This window comes from Oryctolagus cuniculus, chromosome 17 (assembly GCF_964237555.1).
Source record: "Oryctolagus cuniculus chromosome 17, mOryCun1.1, whole genome shotgun sequence".
Classification (NCBI taxonomy): Eukaryota; Metazoa; Chordata; class Mammalia; order Lagomorpha; family Leporidae; genus Oryctolagus; species Oryctolagus cuniculus.
This window is the reverse complement of record NC_091448.1, coordinates 38,088,527-38,110,382: the sequence shown is the minus strand read 5'-3', so window position 1 is coordinate 38,110,382 and position 21,856 is coordinate 38,088,527. Positions and strand designations below refer to the sequence as shown.

Here is a 21,856-nt window from a genome sequence, read left to right as displayed (position 1 = left end):
AGTATCTGGGTTTGAGCTTTGGGTCCACTCCTTCCTGCTAATGGGTACCCTGGGAGGTAGCAAATGATGGCTCAGGTAGTTGGGTCTCTACCACACACGTGGGAGACCTGGATTCAGTTTTGGGCTCCTGGCTTTGGGCTGGCCCAGACCCAGTTCTTGTGGACATTTGGAGCACAAAGCAGCAGTGTCTCTCTCTCTCGCTCCCCCCACTCCCTGCCCTGGTCTCTCTCCCTCTTAAATAAATAAAATAAAAATTTTAAAAATGTTTATTTGTTTTCATCTACTTGAAAGGCAGAGAGACAAAGAGACAGTGAGACAGAGATCTCTTCCATCTACTCATTCCATCTCTAAATGCCCACAACAACTTCGGCTGGGCCAAGTAGAGCCAGGAACCAAGAACCCTATCTGGGTCTCCCACATACATGGCAGGAGCCCAAGCACTTGGGCCATCATTCACTCGTTTCCCAGGTGTATTAGCAGGAAACTGGATTGGAAGTGGAGCAGCCAGGACTCGAACTAGTATGGAATGTTGGCATTGCAAGCAAGTACTTAACATGCTGCACCACAACGTCCACCCCAATAAATAAATTTTGAAAAAAATATACTCGGGAAAAAGGTGGAATGATGTTCAATCCATGCTAAGATTTGAAAATATACACAGCAGGCCGGCTCTGCGGCTCACTAGGCTAATCCTCCGCCTTGCGGTGCCGGCACACCGGGTTCTAGTCCCAGTCAGGGCGCCGGATTCTGTCCCGGTTGCTCCTCTTCCAGGCCAGCTCTCTGCTGTGGCCAGGGAGTGCAGTGGAGGATGGCCCAGGTGCTTGGGCCCTGCACCCGCGTGGAGACCAGGAGAAGTACCTGGCTCCTGCCTTCAGATAGGCGCGGTGCGCCGGCCGCAGCCCGCCAGCCATGGCAGCCATTGGAGGGTGAACCAACGGCAAAGGAAGACCTTTCTCTCTGTCTCTCTCTCTCACTGTCCACTCTGCCTGTCAAAAAAAAAAAAAAGAAAAAAAAAGAAAAAAAAAAGAAAGAAAGGAAAGAAAAGAAAAGGAAAGAAAAGAAAAGAAAGAAAAGAAAATATACACAGCTCAGTATATGGGCCAAATAGAAATATGGTAGTTGTACATTAGCCAAAAAAGGGGAGCAGGTTAAGAGTGGTGTGAGAATGGTGTTAACAGATGTCCTATTTGTAGATGTATCTATCTGTGCTGTCTTTAAAGAGATTTACTGGGGCCGGTGCTGTGGTGTAGCAGGTAAAGCCACTGCCTACAGTGCCTGCATCCCATACAGACGCCGGTTTGAGTGCTGGCTGCTCCACTTACATAGCTCTCTGCTATGGCCTGGGAAAGCAATAGAAGATGGCCCAACTCCTTGGGCCTCTCACCCACATGGGAGACTTGGAGGAAGCTCCTGGCTTCTGGCTTCTAATCAGCTCAGCTCTGGCTGTTGCAGCCATCTGATATGGGAAGTGAACCAGTCGATGGAAGACCTCTTTCTCTGCCTCTGCCTTCTGTAACTCTGCCTTTCAAATAAATAAATAAATCTAAAAAAATTTATCAGTGTTAACAGTGGTTATCTCGGAAGGGAGGGCCTAGGTATAACTTTTGTTTATGCTTCCCAATATTTTCTAAAAAGATTTATAATGTGATTATACTTTTTTTTTTTTTTAGATTTATTTATTTTATTTGAAAGGCAGAATTACAGAGACACAGAGGCAGAGAGCACTGCAGGTGGCGGCTTTACCCACTATGCCACAGCATCAGGCCTGTGAATATACTTTAATAACCAGAAAAACAAAGTGAAGTAATTTAATGAGAAAGAGTTTATAATGGAAACCTTGCATTTTGCACTGGAATAATTGACATTTCTTAGAAAGTGTTTTATCAAATTGTGTCTGTAACGGTGATGCCAAGGTTTGTGCCCAGCTCTGGAGTGAGCTACAGAATCAGGTCCACATACCAAAGTCTGCTTAGGAGTTGTCCCTTTTCCTCTGTCATCCCTCCCATCTGTTCATTTTCAAAAATCTCCTCCGGTAAAGAAGTATAGGATTGGGGCCAGCTCTGTGGTTCAGTGGGTTAACGCCCTGGCCTGAAGCTCCGCTTCCAATCCAGCTATCTGCTGTGGCCTGGGAAAGCAGTAGAAGATGGCCCAAGTCCTTGGGTCCCTGCACCTGTGTGGGAGACCCAGAAGAAGTGCCTGGCTCCTGGCTTCAGATGGGTTCAGCTCCGGCCGTTGCTGCCAATTCAGGAGTGAGCCATTGGGTGGAAGACCTCTCTCTCTCTTTCTCTCTCTCTGCTTCTCCTCTCTGTGTAACTCTGACTTTCAAATTAATAAATAAATATTAAAATAAATATAGGATTCAAAGTTGTTGACTGCTGAGGGAATCAGAGGATGCTCAGTAGGTTCTTGCTTTGTTCGGGAAACAATTGGCTCCAAAGCAAGATGGACCATTTAATCCTATCACTGAATTTCTAAAGGTCAGAATAAGTGTTACCCAAGTTATATTCTTGCAGAAGATTTGATGAGTATAGACTTTCTTTTTTAAAAAATTAATTAATTAATTAATTTTACAGAGTTAGAGAGACAGAGAAAGGTCTTCCTTCCGTTGGTTCACCCCCCAAATGGCTGCTATGGCCAGAGCTACACTGCTCTGAAGCCAGGAGCCAGGTGCTTCCTCCTGGTCTCCTTTGTGGGTGCAGGGGCCCAAGCACTTGGGCCATCATCTTCTGCTTTTCCAGGTGCATTAGCAGGGAGCTGGATTGGAAGTGGCGCAGCTGGGACTCAAACCAGCACCCATTTAGGATTCCAGAGCTGCAAGAAGCAGCCTAATCCATTATGTCACAATGCTGGTCCGTATTTCAGACTCTTAAGAGAAGAGTTGTGGTGTAGTGGGTTAAGCTACCATCTGCTTTGCCAGCATCCAATATGGACACCTGTTCAAGTCCTGGCTCCTCCATTTCTGATTCAGCTCCCTGCTAAAGTGCCTGGGAAAAGCAGTGGAGGATTCCCCAAGTGTTTGGGCCCCTGCATCCATGTGGGAGACCCAGATGAAGCTCCTGGCTCCTGGCTTTGGTCTGGTTCAGCCCTGGCCATTATGGCCATTTAGGGAGTGAATGAGTGGGTGGAAGATCTCTCTCCTTCTCTCTCTCTCTTTCTCCTTCCTTTCTTTGTGTAACTCTGCCTTTCAAATAAATAAAATAAATCTTAGAGAGAGAGAAAGAGAAAAGAAACAGGCCAACACCCTGCCTCACCCCTTCTGCCCTTCTCTTTTTTATCTGAACGCTGCTTCACGATTAGCTCTTTCTACCTTCTCGCCACACGCTTACTTCAGTTGGTCAAACTCTGCTTGTAGCCACGTCCCTGTGAGAAAGAGCATCATCATCATTGTTTTGCTCTGGAATGCTCTACCAGAATGCTCTGGAATGCAGCTCACTGTAAAGTAAGGTGAATGTCAGAGCCACTTGAGGAATTCTGGGTTGTTGGAAGACTGTCTTCTCTCTGCCATCCCTGAACCCCTTGGCCATGACTTACAAGGAGGACTTTGGAATGCTTAGGGTCAAGTTTCCTCTGCCAGTGTGCTGATGGCTATGTGTAGTGGCAAAGACTGAATACTAAAATCCTGGGAACGTGAACCTGGGCGAGCAGGTGAGCATGAAGTCTGCTGTGAGGACAACAGAGGTGTTGGGAGCTGTGCCACACTATCAGTTGCCTTTCCCTGTTCCTTGGCTGCTGTGTTTGATGTGTTTTATGAAAAAGAGCAGTGAGATCCATTCATAGTGCTTGGAGGGAAGAATTGTTTTCATTTGATGGGATGGAACTGTGTCCATTTTTATGGGTGTATAAAATGAACCACAAATGCTGGTAATGGTGTCAGCAGCAGGGTCAGAGGAGGGAAACTCTGCCGTCCAGGCTCTCCCTTCACTGCCCTGACCTCTCTGCTTGTCATGTCCCTACGGAAGACACGGTGTAGAAGTGACAAGTGTCTGCCGTGGAAGTGAGAAGACTGTGTAGAGAAAGATGCTGTATTCATAAGATGTGTGAGGCAGAGCAGAACTTTTCGGAAGTACGTTTGGTGGATAACTGATCCTTGTAGCTTCTTTTGGGTTTGATGGGTTGAGAGTGTGTTGTTCAACCTGGAGACTGAAAGGAAATATGAAAGATCAGGAACGATGCAAATGGACATTTCTTCATATGCCAACACAGCACAGGCACAAGAGTCAAGTAGAGCCATCGCCACGACTCACTAGGCTAATCCTCCGCCTTGCGGCGCCGGCACACCAGGTTCTAGTCCTGGTCGGGGCGCCGGATTCTGTCCCGGTTGCCCCTCTTCCAGGCCAGCTCTCTGCTGTGGCCAGGGAGTGCAGTGGAGGATGGCCCAAGTGCTTGGGCCCTGCACCCCATGGGAGACCAGGAGAAGTACCTGGCTCCTGCCATCGGATCAGCGCGGTGCACCAGCTGCAGTGCGCCAGCCACGGCGGCCATTGGAGGGTGAACCAACGGCAAAGGAAGACCTTTCTCTCTGTCTCTTTCTCTCACTGTCCACTCTGCCTGTCCAAAAAAAAAAAAAAAAAAAGGAGTCAAGTAGAAAACCCCATGTAATTCCAAGTACCTTTCATTTTGCCTCTTTGTTACCTGGTAATTGCACTGAGAATGTGTGGGCAAGGTGTACTTGTAGATGAGGAACTACGTTGGTTGAAATTTTTAGTCCTTTGGCAAAGTGCCCATCTATCCCTTGACCAATTTGTCTTGAATGGAAGACAAATTGAGTTTGTGGCTGGCTTGGATCCCAGATGCAAAGGGACTCTACTTCATCCCTTTAGTCATACCCAAACAATCCCATTGTATTTTGAAAACGCCCAGAGGCCTGAGTGCACATAGACTAGATATGTCCGACAATCCAATTCCACTCCACCATGTTTCCATGCCCCATATAATGTTGTATGTACTTTCTAAATGTTTAACTGTTATGAACATAACTACAGATTTGTTTTCGTCAGTCTTCCCCGCCCCCCCCCCCCCCCCCCCACTGGATTATAAGCCTCTTTAAGGCAGAAAACTTGGCACATGGGTTGTGGTTTTTTTTTTTTGTTTGTTTTTGTTTTTTTTTAATTTTTTTGACAGAGTGGATAGTGAGAGAGACAGAGAGAAAGGTCTTCCTTTTGCCGTTGGTTCACCCTCCAATGGCCGCCGCGGCCAGCGCGCTGCAGCCGGCACACCGCGCTGATCCGATGGCAGGAGCCAGGTACTTCTCCTGGTCTCCCATTGGGTGCAGGGCCCAAGGACTTGGGCCATCCTCCACTGCACTCCCTGGCCACAGCAGAGAGCTGGCCTGGAAGAGGGGCAACCCGGACAGAATCCGGCACCCTGACCGGGACTAGAACCCGGTGTGCCGGCGCCGCAAGGCGGAGGATTAGCCTAGTGAGCCGCAGCTCCGGCCGGCACATGGGTTTTTAGTAAAACTACAGGATAGGTTAAGGAGCCAACTGCAGCAGTACAGGAATTAAAAGACCTGGATGCTATTTCTGTTTCAATCTGCCATATGAGCATGGGGAAGTCACATACCCTCCCCAGCCCTCAAAGTAAATGTCAGTAAAATGCAGACATCTGCCCTGCTACCTCCCAGGGCTTTTGTGAGGCATAAATGCGGTAATATGTAGAAGACTGCCACCTTATTACAATTTTTATGAGTTCCTTTGCCATTTAGTTGCGTATTGTGACCACAGGAGTTTAGGTAGAATTGATGCTATTTAGTTAGTTCTGATTCTACATTGGACTTTTAGTCCCCTTCAGGTCTATTTTTTCCAGTTTTTCATAAAAATGATAATATTGATTGGGGTAGAGAACAAAAAATACACCATATGGTAAAATCATACTAATTTATATAGGTTCATCATCCAATATTGAAAGAAATAGGATTATAGAAAATATTGACCAGCCAGAGATGACAAATTGGTGGCTGATGCCTGGAATACTGTGATAAGAAAGATTCTGATACCTGGCCTGCTTGATTGTTGATTTGTGCAATTATCATAAAATTAAAGAGCAGAGGGTGGGCATTGTGGCACAGCTGCCTATGACCCCGGAATCCTGTGTCATCCCATATCAGTGTGCTGGTTTGGGTCCCGGCTGCTCTGTTTCTGACCCAGCTCCCTGCTAATGCTCCTGAGAAGTCAGCGAATGGTTGCTTATATACTTGGGCCCCTGCCACCTGTCTAAGAAACACAGATGAAGTTCCTGCTTCCTGGCTTCAGCCTGGCCCAGCCACAACTGTTGCAGCCATTTGAGTAAGCCTGCAGATGCAAGATCTCTCTCTTTCTGCCTGTCTCTGCCAGTCTGTTACCCTGGCTGTCAAATAAATCTTTTTTTTTTTTTTTTTTTTTTTAAGATTTACTCATTTACTTGAGAGTCAGAGTTACACAGAGAGAGAGGAGAGGCAGAGACAGAGAGAGAGGTCTTCCATCTGCTGCTTCACTCCCCAGATGGCTGCAATGGCCAGAGCTGTGTCGATCTGAAGCCAGGAGCCAGGAATTTTTTCCCCGTCTCCCACACGGGTACAGGGCTCAAGGACTTGAGCCATCTTCCACTGCTTTCCCGGGCCACAGCAGAGAGCTGGATTGGAAGTGGAACAGCCAGGACTCAAACTGGCGCCCATATGGTACTGCAGGTGGCGGCTTTACCTGCTATGTCACAGCGCCGGCCCCATAAACAAATCTTTTTTTTTTTTTTTTTTTTTTTGACGGGCAGAGTTAGACAGTGAGAGAGACAGAGAGAAAGGTCTTTCTTCCACCAAACGGCCGCTATGGCTGGCGCTGCACTGATCCGAAGCCAGGAGCCAGGTACTTCCTCTGGTCTCCCGTGCGGGTGCAGGGCTCAAGGACCTGGGCCATCCTCCACAGCAGAGAGCTGGACTGGAAGAGGAGCAACCGGGACAGAATCCGGCGCCCCAACTGAGACTAGAACCCAGAGTGCCAGCGCTGCAAGCGGAGGATTAGCCTAGTGAGCTGCGGCACCAGCCTCCCATAAATAAATCTTTAAAAACAAACAAATAGGGGCCAGCGCTGTGGCACCCTTGCCTGAAGGTTAACACCCTTGCCTGAAGAGCTGGCATCCTATATGGGTGCCGGTTCTAGTCCCGGCTCCTCCTCTTCGGATCCAGCTCTCTGCTGTGGCCTGGGATAGCAGCAGAAGATGGCCCATTTCCTTGGGTCCCTGCACCCGCGTGGGAGACCCTGAAGAAGCTCCTGGCTCCTGGCTTTGGATCGGCACAGCTCGGCTGTTGTGACCATCTGGGGAGTGAACCAGCGGGTAGAAGACCTCTCTCTCTCTCTCTTTCTCTCTCTGTAACTCTGCCTGTCAAATAAATAAAATAAATCTTTTAAAAAAAAATCTTTTTTTAAAAAGTCCATAGATGGAGGCTGGCACTGTGGCATAGTGGGTAAAGCCACTGCCTGCAGTGCTGGCATCCCATATGGGCACCAGCTGGAATCCTGGCTGTTCTACTTCCAATCCAGTTCTCTGCTATGCCCTGGGAAAGCGGTACAAGATGGCCCAAGTCCTTGGGCCCCTGTGCCTGCATGGGAGACCTGGCTCCTGGCTTTGGATTGGCGCAGCTCCAGCCATAGCAGCCTTCTGGGGAGTGGACCAGTGGATGGAAGACCTCTCTCTGTCTCTGCCTCTCCTCTCTGTGTGTAACTCTGACTTTCAAGTAAATGAATAAATCTTTAAAAAGTTTAAAAAAAAAAATAAAAAAAAAAATAAAAGTCCACAGAGGAAAATACAGTTGCAATAAAAAAAATAGAATTAAAGAGCTGCAGAGTATGAGTACCATCCTGTACTGGATAATCCTTGAGACCGAGTCTGAATGCTATCATTCTACAAAAGTGGACTCTGCTTGATTTTAGAAGTACTGGGAGTCTCATTTCTGCCTTAGTGAGTAATGTAGATGTCTTAAGAAAAGTGCCCACCAATTTTTAGTATTAAAAACCTGAGTCCACTCCTTTTGGAGAAATTGGATTGAAAGCAACCATGCTGAGCCAGTGGTATAGTGTCTGCTCCAGAGAGCAAGGAGCTCTACTGGTTTGTAATATTGATAGGAAGCCTAAAATCAGGGAAGAAGGAAACTGCTTTGCTAAGTCTTCAACCTGTGTTCAAGTGCAATGGTTTCTAAACTTTGTTGTATATAAGAATTGCCCAGATACAGGGATGGGTACAGATGCTCTGAGTTCTAAAGCTCTTACAGTTTGGGTGGAGCCTTCTTTTCAAAACAGAATACAAATTTTAAATATATAAAATTAGATATAAGACCATAGAGAGGGCACATGGGCCCTGAACCTTAAGCTGCATTAATTTCACAGTAAATCCACCTTTACTTAGGGAACTTGTTAAGAATTAAAAAAATAAGACTTCCAACCCTAATCTAGACATTCTGATTCAGTGTGTCTGTGGCCCAAAAATATGTATTTTCAATTAGCATCTATTGTGTTATAGCTGGACGGATGTTAGGAAAACACTAGTACACATACCTATCTATTTCCTTTCTCACTTGTTTTCTTTTTTTTAAAAAAAAAAGATTTGTTTTATTTATTTGAAAGAGTTAGAAGTAGACAGAGAGAGAGAGAGAGAGAGAGAGAGATCTTCCATTCACTAGTTCACTCCCCAACAAATGGCCACAGTGACTGGAGCTGAGTTGATCTGAAGCCAGGAGCCAGGAGCTTCCAGGTCTCCCACAGAGGTGCGGGGACCCCAGCACTTGGGCCATCCTCACCTGCTTTCCCAAGTACATTAGCATGGAGCTGGACCAGAAGTAGAGCAGCTGGGGTTCAAACCAGCGCCCATATGGGATGCTGGCACTGCAGGCTGGGGCTTTAAGTCGCTGTGCCACACTGCTCGCCCCTCTCTCCGTTTTCCCTAAGCAAAGGACGTAGACATACAGAGAACACTTCCCTTCTGAGGCTGAGAGTTCTGCTGGGATTCTGCTGTTCCAGGTGGCAGGTCTCTCTTCTCTTGCCTTCTCCACAACTGCTGGCATAGGTACAGCCTTCTGGCTCTTCAGCGTTGTCTCTGAAGGCAGAAAATGACTGGCATTTAGTTTAAGTGGCTGGGAAACATTTGATGATCTTCCAAACCTCATGTTAGGCCATTTAAAAGAAATTGTCTTTTTTTAAGATTTATTTATTTATCTGAAAGTCAGAGTTACAGAGAGGCAGAGGCAGAGGCAGAGAGAGAGAGAGAGAGATCTTCTATCTGCCAGTTCGCTCCCCAGATGGCCGCAACAGCCGGAGCTGAGCCGATTCAAAGCCAGGATCCAGGAGCCTCCTCCAGGTCTCCCACGTGGGTGCAGGAGCCCAAGGGCTTGGACCATCTTCTGCTTTCCTACGACATAGCGGAGAACTGGATTGGAAGTGGAGCAGCCCAGTCTTGAACTGGCGCCTATATGGGATGCCGGCACGGCAGGCGGCAGCTTTGCCCACTATACCACAGCACTGGCTCCAGGAAATTGTGTCTTTTAAAGAAAATATTGGGACTGTCCTTCCTTTGTAATATGTACAACTGAGGAAAACACCTCGCATTTACCAAGCCCCTCCTGTGTGCCAGGCACCTTTCTCAACTGACCTTTATAACCATGTGAAAGGCAAACAGGCTAAGTCACATTTTACAGATGAGGCAGCTGAGGTTTCTGAAGTTAGGAAAGCTTCCCCAAACCACTGAGCCAGTGAATGTAAGTGGCAGATCTGTCCACACTCCAAAACTGGTGCCTTTCTTCTTTATGCCAAGCTGCCTCAGGAACAGAAGGAAACCTTTTAAAACCCAAAACATCAGCCAACTTACAGGAACTGGGACTTCAAACATGACAAATATTATGATAATGACTCCACTGGGCAACAGGGTGACAGCAATCAAACATTTGACCACAGTACTCCATTTCTTCTTCCTCTTTAGATTTTCATCTGTGTGTAAAAGAGAGAGAGAGTGAAAGCGAGCAGTGGGAGAGGGAGAAAAGAGGATTTGAGATAAGGAAGAAGAGGCTGACTCTCTGACCTGAAGTTCTCCTGGTTCTCAAGACCAGTAGAGGCTCAGCCTGACTCGGAGGCGGAGGCTTCATGTCCAGCTCAGACCCAGAGTCAGGAGGTGGACATCATGGACTCTGCTCCAACCTCTTGAGTTCTTCTCAATGAGTTTTCTCTGGGATTTGGGATTTTCCATCATCCTAGAGGGTAGATTCTTGCTGTGTTCTTAGGGAAGAAAAGGCTTGTATGCACAAGGAGTTCTAAACATCTCTTATTATCAGCCCTCTTGGGTCTCTATCATTTTGCTCTGACACATCCTATGGGATTATAAAATCACCTTTCCAGGGTGAGGCACTGTGGTGTAGCGGGATAAGCCATGGCTTGCAGTGCCAGCATCCCATATGGATACCAGTTCGAGTGCTGGCTGTTCCACTTGGCATCTAACTCCCTGCTAATGTGCATGGGAAAACAACGGAGGATGGCCCAAGTCCTTGGGCCCCTGTACCCACACAGGAGACTTATAAGAAGCTCATTGGCTGGCGCCACGGCTCACTTGGCTAATCCTCTGCCTGCGGTGTCGGCACCCCAGGTTCTAGTCCCGGTTGGGGCACCGGATTCTGTCCCGGTTGCTCCTCTTCCAGTCCAGCTCTCTGCTGTGGCCCGGGAAGGCAGTGGAGGATGGCCCAAGTGCTTGGGCCCCGCACCCGCATGGGAGACCAGGAGGAAGCACCTGGCACCTGGCTTCGGATCGGCGCAGCGCACCGGCCGTGGCGGCCATTATGGGGGTGAACCAACAGAAAAGGAAGACCTTTCTCTCTTTCTCTCTCTCTCACTGTCTAACTCTGCCTGTCAAATAATAATAATAATAATAATAATAATAAAAGAAGCTCATGGATTTGGCCTGGCACAGCCCTGGCCATTGTGGCCATTTGGGGAATGAACCAGCAGATGTAAGAGTAACCCAAATTGGAATCTTACAGGATTTGAGTCCTTGTCAATTTAGGGATTATTTCTAAAAACAGTGAAAGTGAAATGAAAGCGTGCACTTGGTCAGTGTCATCACTATCATAATTGCTTTTTTTTTGTTTGTTTGTTTGTTTTTTTTGTTTTTGACAGGCAGAGTGGACAGTGAGAGAGAGAGACAGAGAGAAAGGTCTTCCTTTGCCGTTGGTTCACCCTCCAATGGCCGCCGCGGTCGGCGCGCTGCGGCCAGCGCACCGCGCTGATCCGATGGCAGGAGCCAGGAGCCAGGTGCTTTTCATGGTTTCCCATGGGGTGCAGGGCACTCCCTGGCCACAGCAGAGAGCTGGCCTGGAAGAGGGGCAACCGGGACAGAATCCGGCGCCCTGACCGGGACTAGAACCCGGTGTGCCGGCGCCGCTAGGCGGAGGATTAGCCTAGTGAGCAGCGGCGCTGGCCAATTGCTTGGTTTTTTAATTATTGTCCATCTATACATTCATCTACTCGAATTATTTACCACATATATCTGATTTACTCTGTCCCGAAAGCTACAGGGTGAGCTAACTTATGTGGAGAATGGTCCTTGATGGGACCTTATAACTTCTCTTTTTTTCCCCTGGTAAGAATGGAAGGATTCTCTAATGGAAACTCTGACTGCTCAAACTTAAGGAAGATTCTAGGAAACCCAGTCTAATGTTGAGACTAAACATATTTTGGGATTTTGTTTTGTTTAGTTTTTCTGTTCTTGTTTACCCCAGCCTATGTGTACCTCGTTTCACAGGGCCAGGAAAATGACCAGTACTTGTAGTTTTCTCTTCATTCTCAGGAGCTGTGGAGGTGCTAGAGGTGGGGAAGCCCCCAGCACTGAGCAGACCTTACACTGGGATATCCCTGGTGGAAAAGCTAGAAACCAAGAGAGAAACGAGAGGATGGATACTTGTGGGAGAAAATGTTGTCCCACCTTCAATTTCACTTCTGGAGACTCTCACTCTACCCAGCTGGCGCCAAACTGATTATGGCTCTGTCGACCTGGCTGACCATAGGTCAAGGTCGTGGAGACAGAAGAGCATCAACAGGAAACAAGGATGGAGATAGCAGTTAGATCCCACCCAGGGCCCTGCACTGACACAGGAGCGGAGAGAAGGACTGATAAAACCTGTGAGTCACTTTTCTCCACCAGAAGAATATCTCGGAATATTTATGACACAGTCTTTTCTCTGCCAGATTCCATAAAATCTTCATCTTACCTTTCTGCTTCTCCATGTAGTCCACATCTTCTGACGATCACTGATTCTTAGATTTGCACTTTCAAACTCAGGACATTTTCAGGAACTGTCTTCTGAGTATTTTCAGGAAATTGTCCTGTGCAGACTGATCTCACCCACAGTGTGGTAACTTCAGAGGGCATCTCTTTTATGACTTCGCAGGTTTGACCATTTACCTGATTTTTATTTCTCCCTATTTGTGGTCTAGTGCATCCCAATACTCAATAGGCAGTTTCAAACTTAGGAAATTCCATTTAAACGTTGGTTATGTGGAAGTCATCACTGTGGCTTCATAGACACACAGGGTGAATAATGGTCAGGGCCCCAAACTCAGAGACATCCACTTCATTTCTTTGCATGGCTCAAATAGTACAGGATGCTGGCTTGCTTAAGTTCCAGAGCTGTCACGAAGGAAGGAGGAAGAATTTCTTCCCTTTTCCGCCTTCCTTGGGAGGCTAGCTGAAAAAACATTTTGAATTAGATTGGGTTGATCTTCAGCATTTCTCTTCCCCGTTAGCCTCCCAGTTTTCCTTGTCCTTAGATGCTCCCAGTCCAGAACTCATAGCACTATGTTCACCTCACCCAGAGTGCTTCAGACTCCAAAATGACTTAGGGCCGCTATTTCCTGTCACCACTGCCACTCACTGTAGCAGGGCGTCCCGTGTTAAGAGGAAAGCAATCTGACTGAGTTCATTTGCATTAATGTTGAGCGGCTGAAAGCCCAATACTCCGGCAGAGGCTTTTGAGGTTTTTGTTTTTATTTTTCACACAAATTATTACTGGTGAAATTTTAGGAAATATAGTAATAAAATAGTAATAAAGTGAGTGAAACATCCAGGCCATATGAGGATATGTAATTTACCTGTGCCACATCCTGAGAACTTTATCACTTACTTTCCTTAATCCGGCTAGTTTTTTTTTTTCCTTCCTCTATTCTGCTTGTGAGCCCCTTGTTTCTGTAAATGTGTGAAGTTTTATTTTACTTTCCAGTAGTGTAGCAGGAACACCTGGAGGGCTGCCTGCATGTAAAGGGGGACCTGCTCATGCCAGTCGACCGACCAGAAGCAACTTGATGAGGAGAGTGGGTGGAAGGGAAGAGGAAGGAGGGCAGCAGCAGTCTGGCAGCGGGGTGAGCAGGCACTCTCACGCCGCAGAGGTGGGAATGCAGAACAGACCCAGCTTGCAGCAGGGTGATTTAATGTCTTTCACACCTTTGATGCAGCAATCCTGCTTCTTGGAATGTATCTTACTGACAAACTTCAGATATATAAGAAGAATATATAAGCGTCAGGTCATGGCTTGCAGCATTGTTTATGTTTACTTTAAAAAAATTTTTTTAATTTATTTGAAAGAGTTGCAGAGAAGGAGAGGCAGAGGCAGAGACAGTTAGAGAGAGAGAGAGAGAGAGAGAGAGAGCTTCCATGACCTTCCATCTGCTGGCTCCTCAAATGACCATAAGGGCTGGAGGGGGGCCAGGCTGAAGCCAGGAGCCACGGGCCCAAGCACATGGGATGTCTTTCACTCCTCCGCCCAGGCACATCAGCAGGGAGCTGGATTAGAAATGGAACAGTCAGGTTTTGAACTGGCATGCCTATGGGATGCCAGCTCTGCAGATGGCAGCTTAACCCACTATACCACAATGCTGGCCCCTGTTTATATTTTCAAAAGAGTGGAAACAACCAAAATGTCCATCAATGGAGAACTAGTAACATAAATTATAGTACTGCTGTACCACAGGATAATGTCCTGCAGTTAAGAAAGAGGCAACTGTGTGTGTGTATATAAATATTTTATATACATATATATATAAGATATCCATATGGAACAACCTTTAGATATATTGTTACATACAAAACATGTGTATACTACCATTTATGTTTTTAAAATATGTACAGCCATACATGCTTAGAGTATTTCAGGTAGAAAGGACAGTAAGGTGGTAATGATGATTGCCTCAGGGATAGAAGACAGGAATGAGAGAGAGGAGTAGGAAGGAGACTCATTTTTTACTGTAAGTGCATGATGTTTGCATATTTTATTGTGTACATTCAGACTAAACATTTTAAAAATTGTCAAAAAAGACCCTTCAGAAATGGAGATCATATGAAAATGACAGGATATCAAGTAGAAAAGGGATTGAGGGACTAAAAGATTCTCAGAGAGGACATTATCTAGTAGTAAGCTCCCACTGACTTAAAGATGCCAACTGAAAGTTAGCGCCTAGGCCCACCTGCAGTGCTGGCATCCCATATGGGCACCAGTTCAAGTTCCAGCTACTCCACTTCTGGATCCAGCTCCCTGCTATTGCACTTGGGAAGGCAATGGACAATGGCTCAAGTGTTGGGGCTCCTGCACCCACATGGGAGACCCAGTAGCTCCTGGTTCCTGGCTTTGGACTGGCCCAGCCCTTGTCTTTGCGGCCAACTGGGGAGTGAACCAGCAGATGGCAGAATTCTCTCTCTCTCTGCCTCTTCCTCTCTGCCTTTGAAATAGATCAATAAAGTTTAAAAAAAAAAAAAAAGTTAGTGCCTACTTCCATCTCCTTTTCCAGTCTCCCGTTTGCCTGTTAGAAGGGAGCCAATCTGAGGGGCCAGTGCCATGGCTCATTTGGTTAATCCTCTGCCTGCAGCGCCCGCATCCCATATGGGCGCCGGTCCTAGTCCCGGTTGCTCCTCTTCCAGTCCAGCTCTCTGCTGTGGCCCTGGAGGGCAGTGGAGGATGGCCCAAGTGCTTGGGCCCTGCACCCACTTGGGAGACCAGGAGGAAGCACCTGGCTCCTGGCTTCGGATCGGCACAGCACCGGCCGTAGCAGCCATTTGGGGGGTGAACCAACGGAAGGAAGACCTTTCTCTCTGTCTCTCTCTCACTGTCTGTAACTCTACCTGTTGAACAAATAAATAAAATCTTAAAAAAAGAAAAAAAAAAAGAAGAAGAAGAAGAAGAAGGGAACCAGTCTGAAACTTGGATGTGGGGGTGAGGTGAAAGCTTGGGTAGGCAGAGCTCTTTCTGCAGGGAGCAGCAGTGCCCCTCAGATTCCCCAGGGTGTACTTGACCTTTGACCTTCTCTCTGAATGTACAAAATTGACATTCACTTTGCTCCCAGAACCAAGGCACTTCAGGGTAGCCCTAGCCCGATTTTACATGAGTGTAGCCCTTTGGGCTTCTCTGTGAGATTCTGGAAGAAGAGCCTGACAGAAAAAGGAAACTGGATTTTAATTTGAATGGTCCTCAGCTAACCCACCTCCACTCATGGCTCCTGTTAAACTCTGTTAGTTCACTTCTTCCTCCTTGTGTGTATATGGCACTAAAAACACAAGCACTGCTATTCTGACTCCCTGCTGTGAGTCCCGCGAAGATGGGTACTTACAGTAAACTCAGTACCAAGAAATGGTCGGACTGTTTTCATGAATGTGGAGAGGGTTAGGTGCTGCCCGCTTCCCTTTCTTCACCCCCATCTGTTTGGTCTATTAGAGGCATGCCTCGAGGAATAAGAGTTAAATTAAAAATTGGCTTCCAGAAAGCCTCTACAGGGGGGAGAATGCAAATCTTTAAAATGGTATATTTGAGGTTTGGGCTAGGGAGGCAGGAGACAAGGTACCTTTTTTCTTTTTTCTTTTTTTTTTAAAGATTTATTTATTTATTTGAAAGTCAGCATTATAAGGAAAGAGAAAGAGAGGCAGAGAGAGAGAGTGAGAGGTCTTCCATCTGCTGGTTCACTCCCTAGTTGGCCACAATGGCTGGAACTGTGCCAAGCTGAAGCCAGGAGCCAAGAGCTTCTTCTGGGTCTCCCACATGGGTGCAGAGGCTCAAGGACTTGGGCCATCTTCTACTGCTTCCGCAGGCCATAGCAGAGAGCTGGATTGGAATTGGAGCGGCCATGACTTGAACCAGCACCTATATGGGATGCAAGCACTGCAGGCGGTGGCTTTACCTGCTACACCACAGCACTGGCCCCATTTTTTTTTTCTTTAATTAATTAATTTATTTGAAAAGCAGAGTTACAGAGAAAGAGGAAAGAGAGAGAGAGATCTATCCACTGATTCCCCAAATGGCCATGATGGCTGGGCTGGGCCAGGCTGAAGCCAGGAGCCTGGAACTCCATCCCTGGTTGGGCCATCATCCACTGCCTCCCAGGCATATTAGTAGGAAGCTGGATTGGAAGCAGGGAGTACTTGGGACTCCAGTTGGTGCTCTGGCATGGGATGCCGGTATCCCAAGTGGCAGGGTAACCCTTTGTGCCACAACACCTGACCCTGAAAGTTTATTAAATGTAATCTTGGACAAGGTATTTCTATAGATTTTCACAGAACTGTAGGTCATAGCTATTTATGCTTTTTAGTACATGACTCACAGGATGTGGGATTTTTTCTATTTATTTTATTTATTTGAAAGAGTGACAGAGAGAGGTAGAGACAGAGAGAGTGGTCTACCATCCACTGGTTCACTCCCCAGATGGCCACAATGGCTGGAGCTGCGCTGATCCGAAGCCAGGAGCTTCTTCCAGGTCTCTCACGTGGGTGTAGGGACCCAAGGACCTGGGCCATCTTCCACTGCCTTTCCAGGCCACAGCAGAGAGCTGGATTAGAAGAGGAGCCATCAGGACTCAAACTGGTGCCCATATGGAATGCTGATGCTCCAGGCCAGGGCTTTAACCCGCTGTGCCACAGCGCTGGCCCCAAGAGATTTTTCTTAATTTGTTACTGCTATACCTTATGCTATCTGTCTTTAGATCTGATTAGCTAATTTTAGATGTTAAATGTTCAGGAAACTCTGAAAACCCGTGTTTAAGATAAAACAATTACCAAAGGTGAGCAGGCGGTGCCATCCCATCCCGTATTACCCTTCCCCTCAGGTCTCCCTACCCACGATTGTCCCCATCTAGCTGTACAAAGGCAGTATCTTATGAGAGATCATGACTATGGGAGTGCTAGGTGAGGATAGCGTCTCAAGTAAAGAAAGCCATCTAATAGTGAAGGGAATTTCAATGTCAGTTACGTGAACAAGGCAGAAGAATGGTGTCATATTCCCTAAAGACATCTCCTCATGAAACGGCCAGCTGTCTTTCTGGGTTGCTTAAGTCAGGAGGATTCATGGGCTGCCATCTGTGAAGTATTGCTTGCTGAATCTCAGCGACAGCTCTGTCTGATAGAAGGGACCCCAAACACTTTCTAAGCTTTTCTTTTGATTTTCCAGGATATTAGGCTAGAGAAGCATTTACCTATCTTGTTGGCATCCTAGGATATAGTCATTAGGCTGAAGACCAAGATGGTATCGCTGTGAGCTGGAGCACACAGGCTTCAGCATTCGTTGGATAGCAGGCGGGACCCCCTTATAACCTTGGCTCTGGTTGCTTCTGCTGCCCAAGTATGATCCTGGAGTGTCTGGTTCCATCCAGGTTATTTTGCCTTATTTCCTGAAGATGCCAGAATAGACTTGCTGGAGAAAAGGCCAAGTGTATGTGTTAATGACTCAGGTCTTTCCCTGACTTCACTGTTGACGAAAGCTGTAATTATCTAGAGATTTTCCTACCATAACATCTGGTGACAGGTTTTACAAATACTCACACATAGACGTGTAGACATTCGCATGCACGTTTACTTGCACAGGCAAATCGGTTTACACAGACATAAAAAGGTGTGTAGATTCCCATTAATGAATGTAATTTCTAGAATAGAGCTAGAAAGTAGGCCTGAGTGGGTTACACTTCGGAGAGCAGTGGACTAGAACTGGTAGAATTGGGTTCTAGTACAGGCCTGTCACGAGCTGTATCACTGTGGGGAAATTACTTGACTTCTGAGGGTATCAGAAATAGATGTAAACTGAGAGTCCCAACAAAATTATCTCTAGAATTCATCCAAAGTTGTACACGTAAGCTCATGAGCACAAACATACCTATTGAATTTTGCGTGTTTTTGCACTGCTGAATAGTGAAATGAGGACGGGTTGACAATACCCCTAAGACTTTGGGCTCTGAGGCTGTGAGGAAGAGCTAAGCACAGAAGGAGAGTTGCCAGCTGGAGTTCTGAAATGTTTTCCTAGACAGAAAATTGTTGTTGAAGGTTTTACCAAAATTGTATCTTTCAGGGAAGAGTGCATCTAGTTTTTTCTTTTTTCTTTTTTTTAAGATTTATTTTATGGGCCAGTGCCGCAGCTCACTTGGCTAATTCTCCACCTGCGGCACCGGCACCCCAGGTTCTAGTCCCGGTTGGGGCGCTGGATTCTGTCCCGGTTGCTCCTCTTCCAGTCCAGTTCTCTGCTGTGGCCCGGGAAGGCAGTGGAGGATGGCCCAAGTGCTTGGGCCCTGCACCCGCATGGGAGACCAGGATAAGTACCTGGCTCCTGGCTTCAGATCGGCGCCGTGCGCAGTGCGCCAGCTGCAGCATGCCAGCCGTGGTGGCCATTTAGGGGGTGAACCAACGGCAAAGGAAGACCTTTCTCTCTGTCTCTCTCTCTCTCACTGTCTAACTCTGCCTGTCAAAAAAAAAAAAAAAAGATTTATGTTATGTATTTGAAAGGCAGAGTTACAGAGAGAGGAAGAGACAGAGAAGAGTCTTCCATCCACTGGTTCACTCCCCTAATTGCCCTAAATTGGGCTGGGCCAGGCCGAAGCCAGGAGCCAGGAGCTTCTTCTGGGTCTCCCAAGTGGGTGCAGGGGCCCAAGCACTTGGACCATCCTCTGCTGCTTTCCCAGGCACATTAGCAGGGAGCTGGGTTGGAGGTGGAGCAGCCGGGACTTGAACCAGTGCCCATATGGGATACTGGTGCTGCCAGCTGGGTTTTTAACCTGCTGCACCACAGTACCAGCTCCATGTCCAGTTTTATACCCTATAGTCTTTGTGTTGGCCTAGGTAGGTGGATCATAAAGAAGAAACGAAGATCTACTCAGATCTTTGCCTAAGTCTAGAGCCTCTTGCAGTCTTTGTACCTACCTTAAATGCATTCCATTGGGTTTAGCTGTGCACAAGAAATTTCTGGAGTCTGAAACAAATTGATAATAATATAAAGAGAACTTAGCTCAAGGGACTTTCCTTAAGGGACCATGTGAGATTTGTGTCAAATTACAATTTAAATGCCACTTTGTTTCCTGATCCTTGAAATCTGCTAAATCAAGCATCAAGGGAAGTCTTGGTAGGGAAGCATACTGGGAAGAGATGTAGCTAAAGGACAACGTGTTGCCTGAAATGGGGAAGAGAGGAAGCACTGCGCATGCAGCTCCACGCCTTTCATTCTTTCATTCAACAAATATTCATTGAGGGCCTGCCATGTACCAGGCACTGTTCCAGCAGTGAGCAAGACAAAGAACAGAGGACAAAATCTATGTCCTCATGCAACATTGGGAAGCAGGCAGTAAGCATGGTTGAAGATTAAGTGGGGGCCGGCACTGTGTTGCAGCGGGTTAAAGCCCCGGCTCGGGGCGCCGGCATTCCATATTGGTGCCAGTCCTTAGTCCCGGTTGCTCCTCTTCTGATCCAGCTCTCTGCTATGGCTTGGGAAAGCAGTAGAAGATGGCCCAAACTTTTGGGCCCCTGCACACACGTGGGAGACCCAGAAGAAGCTCCTGGTTCCTGACGTCAGATCAGCCCAACTCCAGCCTTTGCAGCCATTTGGAGAGTGAACCAGCAGAAGAAAGACCTCTCTCTCTCTCTCTTTATCTCAACCTCTCTCTGTAATTGTCTTTCAAATAAATAAAAGCAAATCTTAAAAAAAAAAAAAGAAAAGAAAAAAATTGGTGCAGAACGGCCAATAATAAACAGTATGCAAATCCATAAAGGTACCTAAAGCTTGTAATAGTTACTAGGAAGAAAGTAACAGGCCAAGGAAGCAAAGGGTTATAGGCCATGGCTACTTTCATTAGGGCAGTAGGAGGAGAACTTCCCTGAAGAAATAGCCTCTAAGTTAAGAAAACCAGGAGTGTGGAAGTCATAGGAATTCAAGGAAAGAGTGGCTGGTTGATCACATGCTGAGAGGTTGTACATAATGAGTGAAGATATCCACATCCACTGGTCTTGGCAGTTATGTATCATCAGTTCCCGGTGGGGGGGGGGGGAGTAGGAGTGGGTTGAAAGGGAATTGGGAGTCAAAAAGTGTACATATCATTTTCCAGAGGTTTTGCTGCAAGCGTGGAAAAATGAGACCAGTGACTAGGGAACATAAGTGTCTCTGGACTTAATTGGTCCAGAGCCAATATTTACTGGTCCTGTTCCTTTCTCCCCACTGTGGTTGCTTGATTGGTTAGCGCAACCTAAAGCCTCCCCTGTGCTTTGTGATTTTTGTTTACTGTTTCCTTATCGTGACTACACGAATCTCTCATACCTGCACCACCAGACACTTTTCCCCAGTGTTCTGTTGGAGATTTTCCGTAGTTGGTTTTCAGATGCCATGTAACTGTGCTGCCCCCTGACAGTGGGGGTAAGAATGCATCTGGAATCTAGGTATTCTCTTCCTTGGCCACGAGGTGGCAGAAGAGCTCACTTTGCTCAGACGAGACTTCGAGCTGGGCCCAAAATCAAGCGGAAGAGTTTTCTTTTATCAGCTCTCAGACCCTCACCTTTTCTTTGGTGACACAGAGGCCCAAAAGGCAGCCTGCATGTTGGAGCCGTAGTGTGGGGTACAAAGAAGCAGGGGAGCCGCCGTGAAGGAGTCAGAATATCTAGTGGTGCAGAGAGAAACCCCAGAGTGTTTCTTTACTATTAGGCTGAATTTCTAAGTGAAATGGAGGAAATGGAAATGGAGGAAAGGACCTCTCCTCTTGTCTCCTTTTCTCCACCAAAAAAACACCCCTATCAAATTTAGGAGGGAAAAACCTATTACGTAAGTGAGTTTTATGATGTCTACAGGCTAGAGATTTGACCTCTGGAAGAGATAGAAACCTAGGCTGGAATGGATGAATCAGGGTGCGTCCGCAGGAGGAGCACGTGGTAGGAAGCCAAGAGGCCTGCCTACTAGGCTCAGACTGGGCTCAAGAGCTGACTGAGTCGCTTTGACCGAGTCCCTTACCTCCTCTGGGCCTCTGTTTCAGTTTCTCTAATGAGTGGCTGGACAGGATACTTTCCGAGGACTCTTCCAGCCCACAAATTGCTATCATACCTCCACACAGTGCTGTTCTTTCTTTGAAGGGTAGATGTTTTTTGTTCTTTAGTTTTGTTTTATTTACAAATTTTTATTGTGGAGTATATATACAGAAGAGTATAATATACATATTTATAATATATATATATATATATTTGAAAGTCATGGTGACAGAGGGAGAGAGAGAAAAAGAGATCTTCTGTCTGCTGGTTTACTCTCCAAATGGTAGCAACAACCAGGCCAAAGGAAGGAGCCTGGAACTCCATCTAGGTCCTCCCCAAGGATCCAAGCACTTGGGCCATCATCCACTGCTTTCCCAGGTGCATTAGCAGGAAGCTGCATCAGAAACAGAGTAGCTGAAACTCAAACCAATACTCCAGTATGGGAAAGTGTTGTCACAAGTGGCAGCTTAACCTGCTGCGTCACAATGCAAGCTCCTGTATATGTTTAAATAGTAACAGTGGTGTGATAAGGGGAATGTTAGGTAAGTGCATAACCCCAAATTAAGGAACCGAACACTACCAGTACCTTAACAGATTTTTGCATGTCCATCTC

General features: G+C 46.8%; 2 protein-coding genes across 5 annotated transcripts in view; one reads left to right on the top strand and one right to left on the bottom strand.

Annotated features, from left to right (window-relative positions):
• Positions 1-21,856, top strand: part of ACACA (acetyl-CoA carboxylase alpha) — a 318,070-nt gene that overhangs the window by 19,718 nt on the left and 276,496 nt on the right. The window lies entirely within an intron of this gene.
• C17H17orf78 (chromosome 17 C17orf78 homolog) lies at positions 8,908-21,317 on the bottom strand. The gene is given in 6 exon segments (XM_070060885.1): positions 8,908-9,046; positions 9,815-9,947; positions 11,737-11,838; positions 11,841-11,876; positions 15,174-15,407; positions 21,230-21,317. Coding segments are annotated over 6 exon segments (732 nt in total).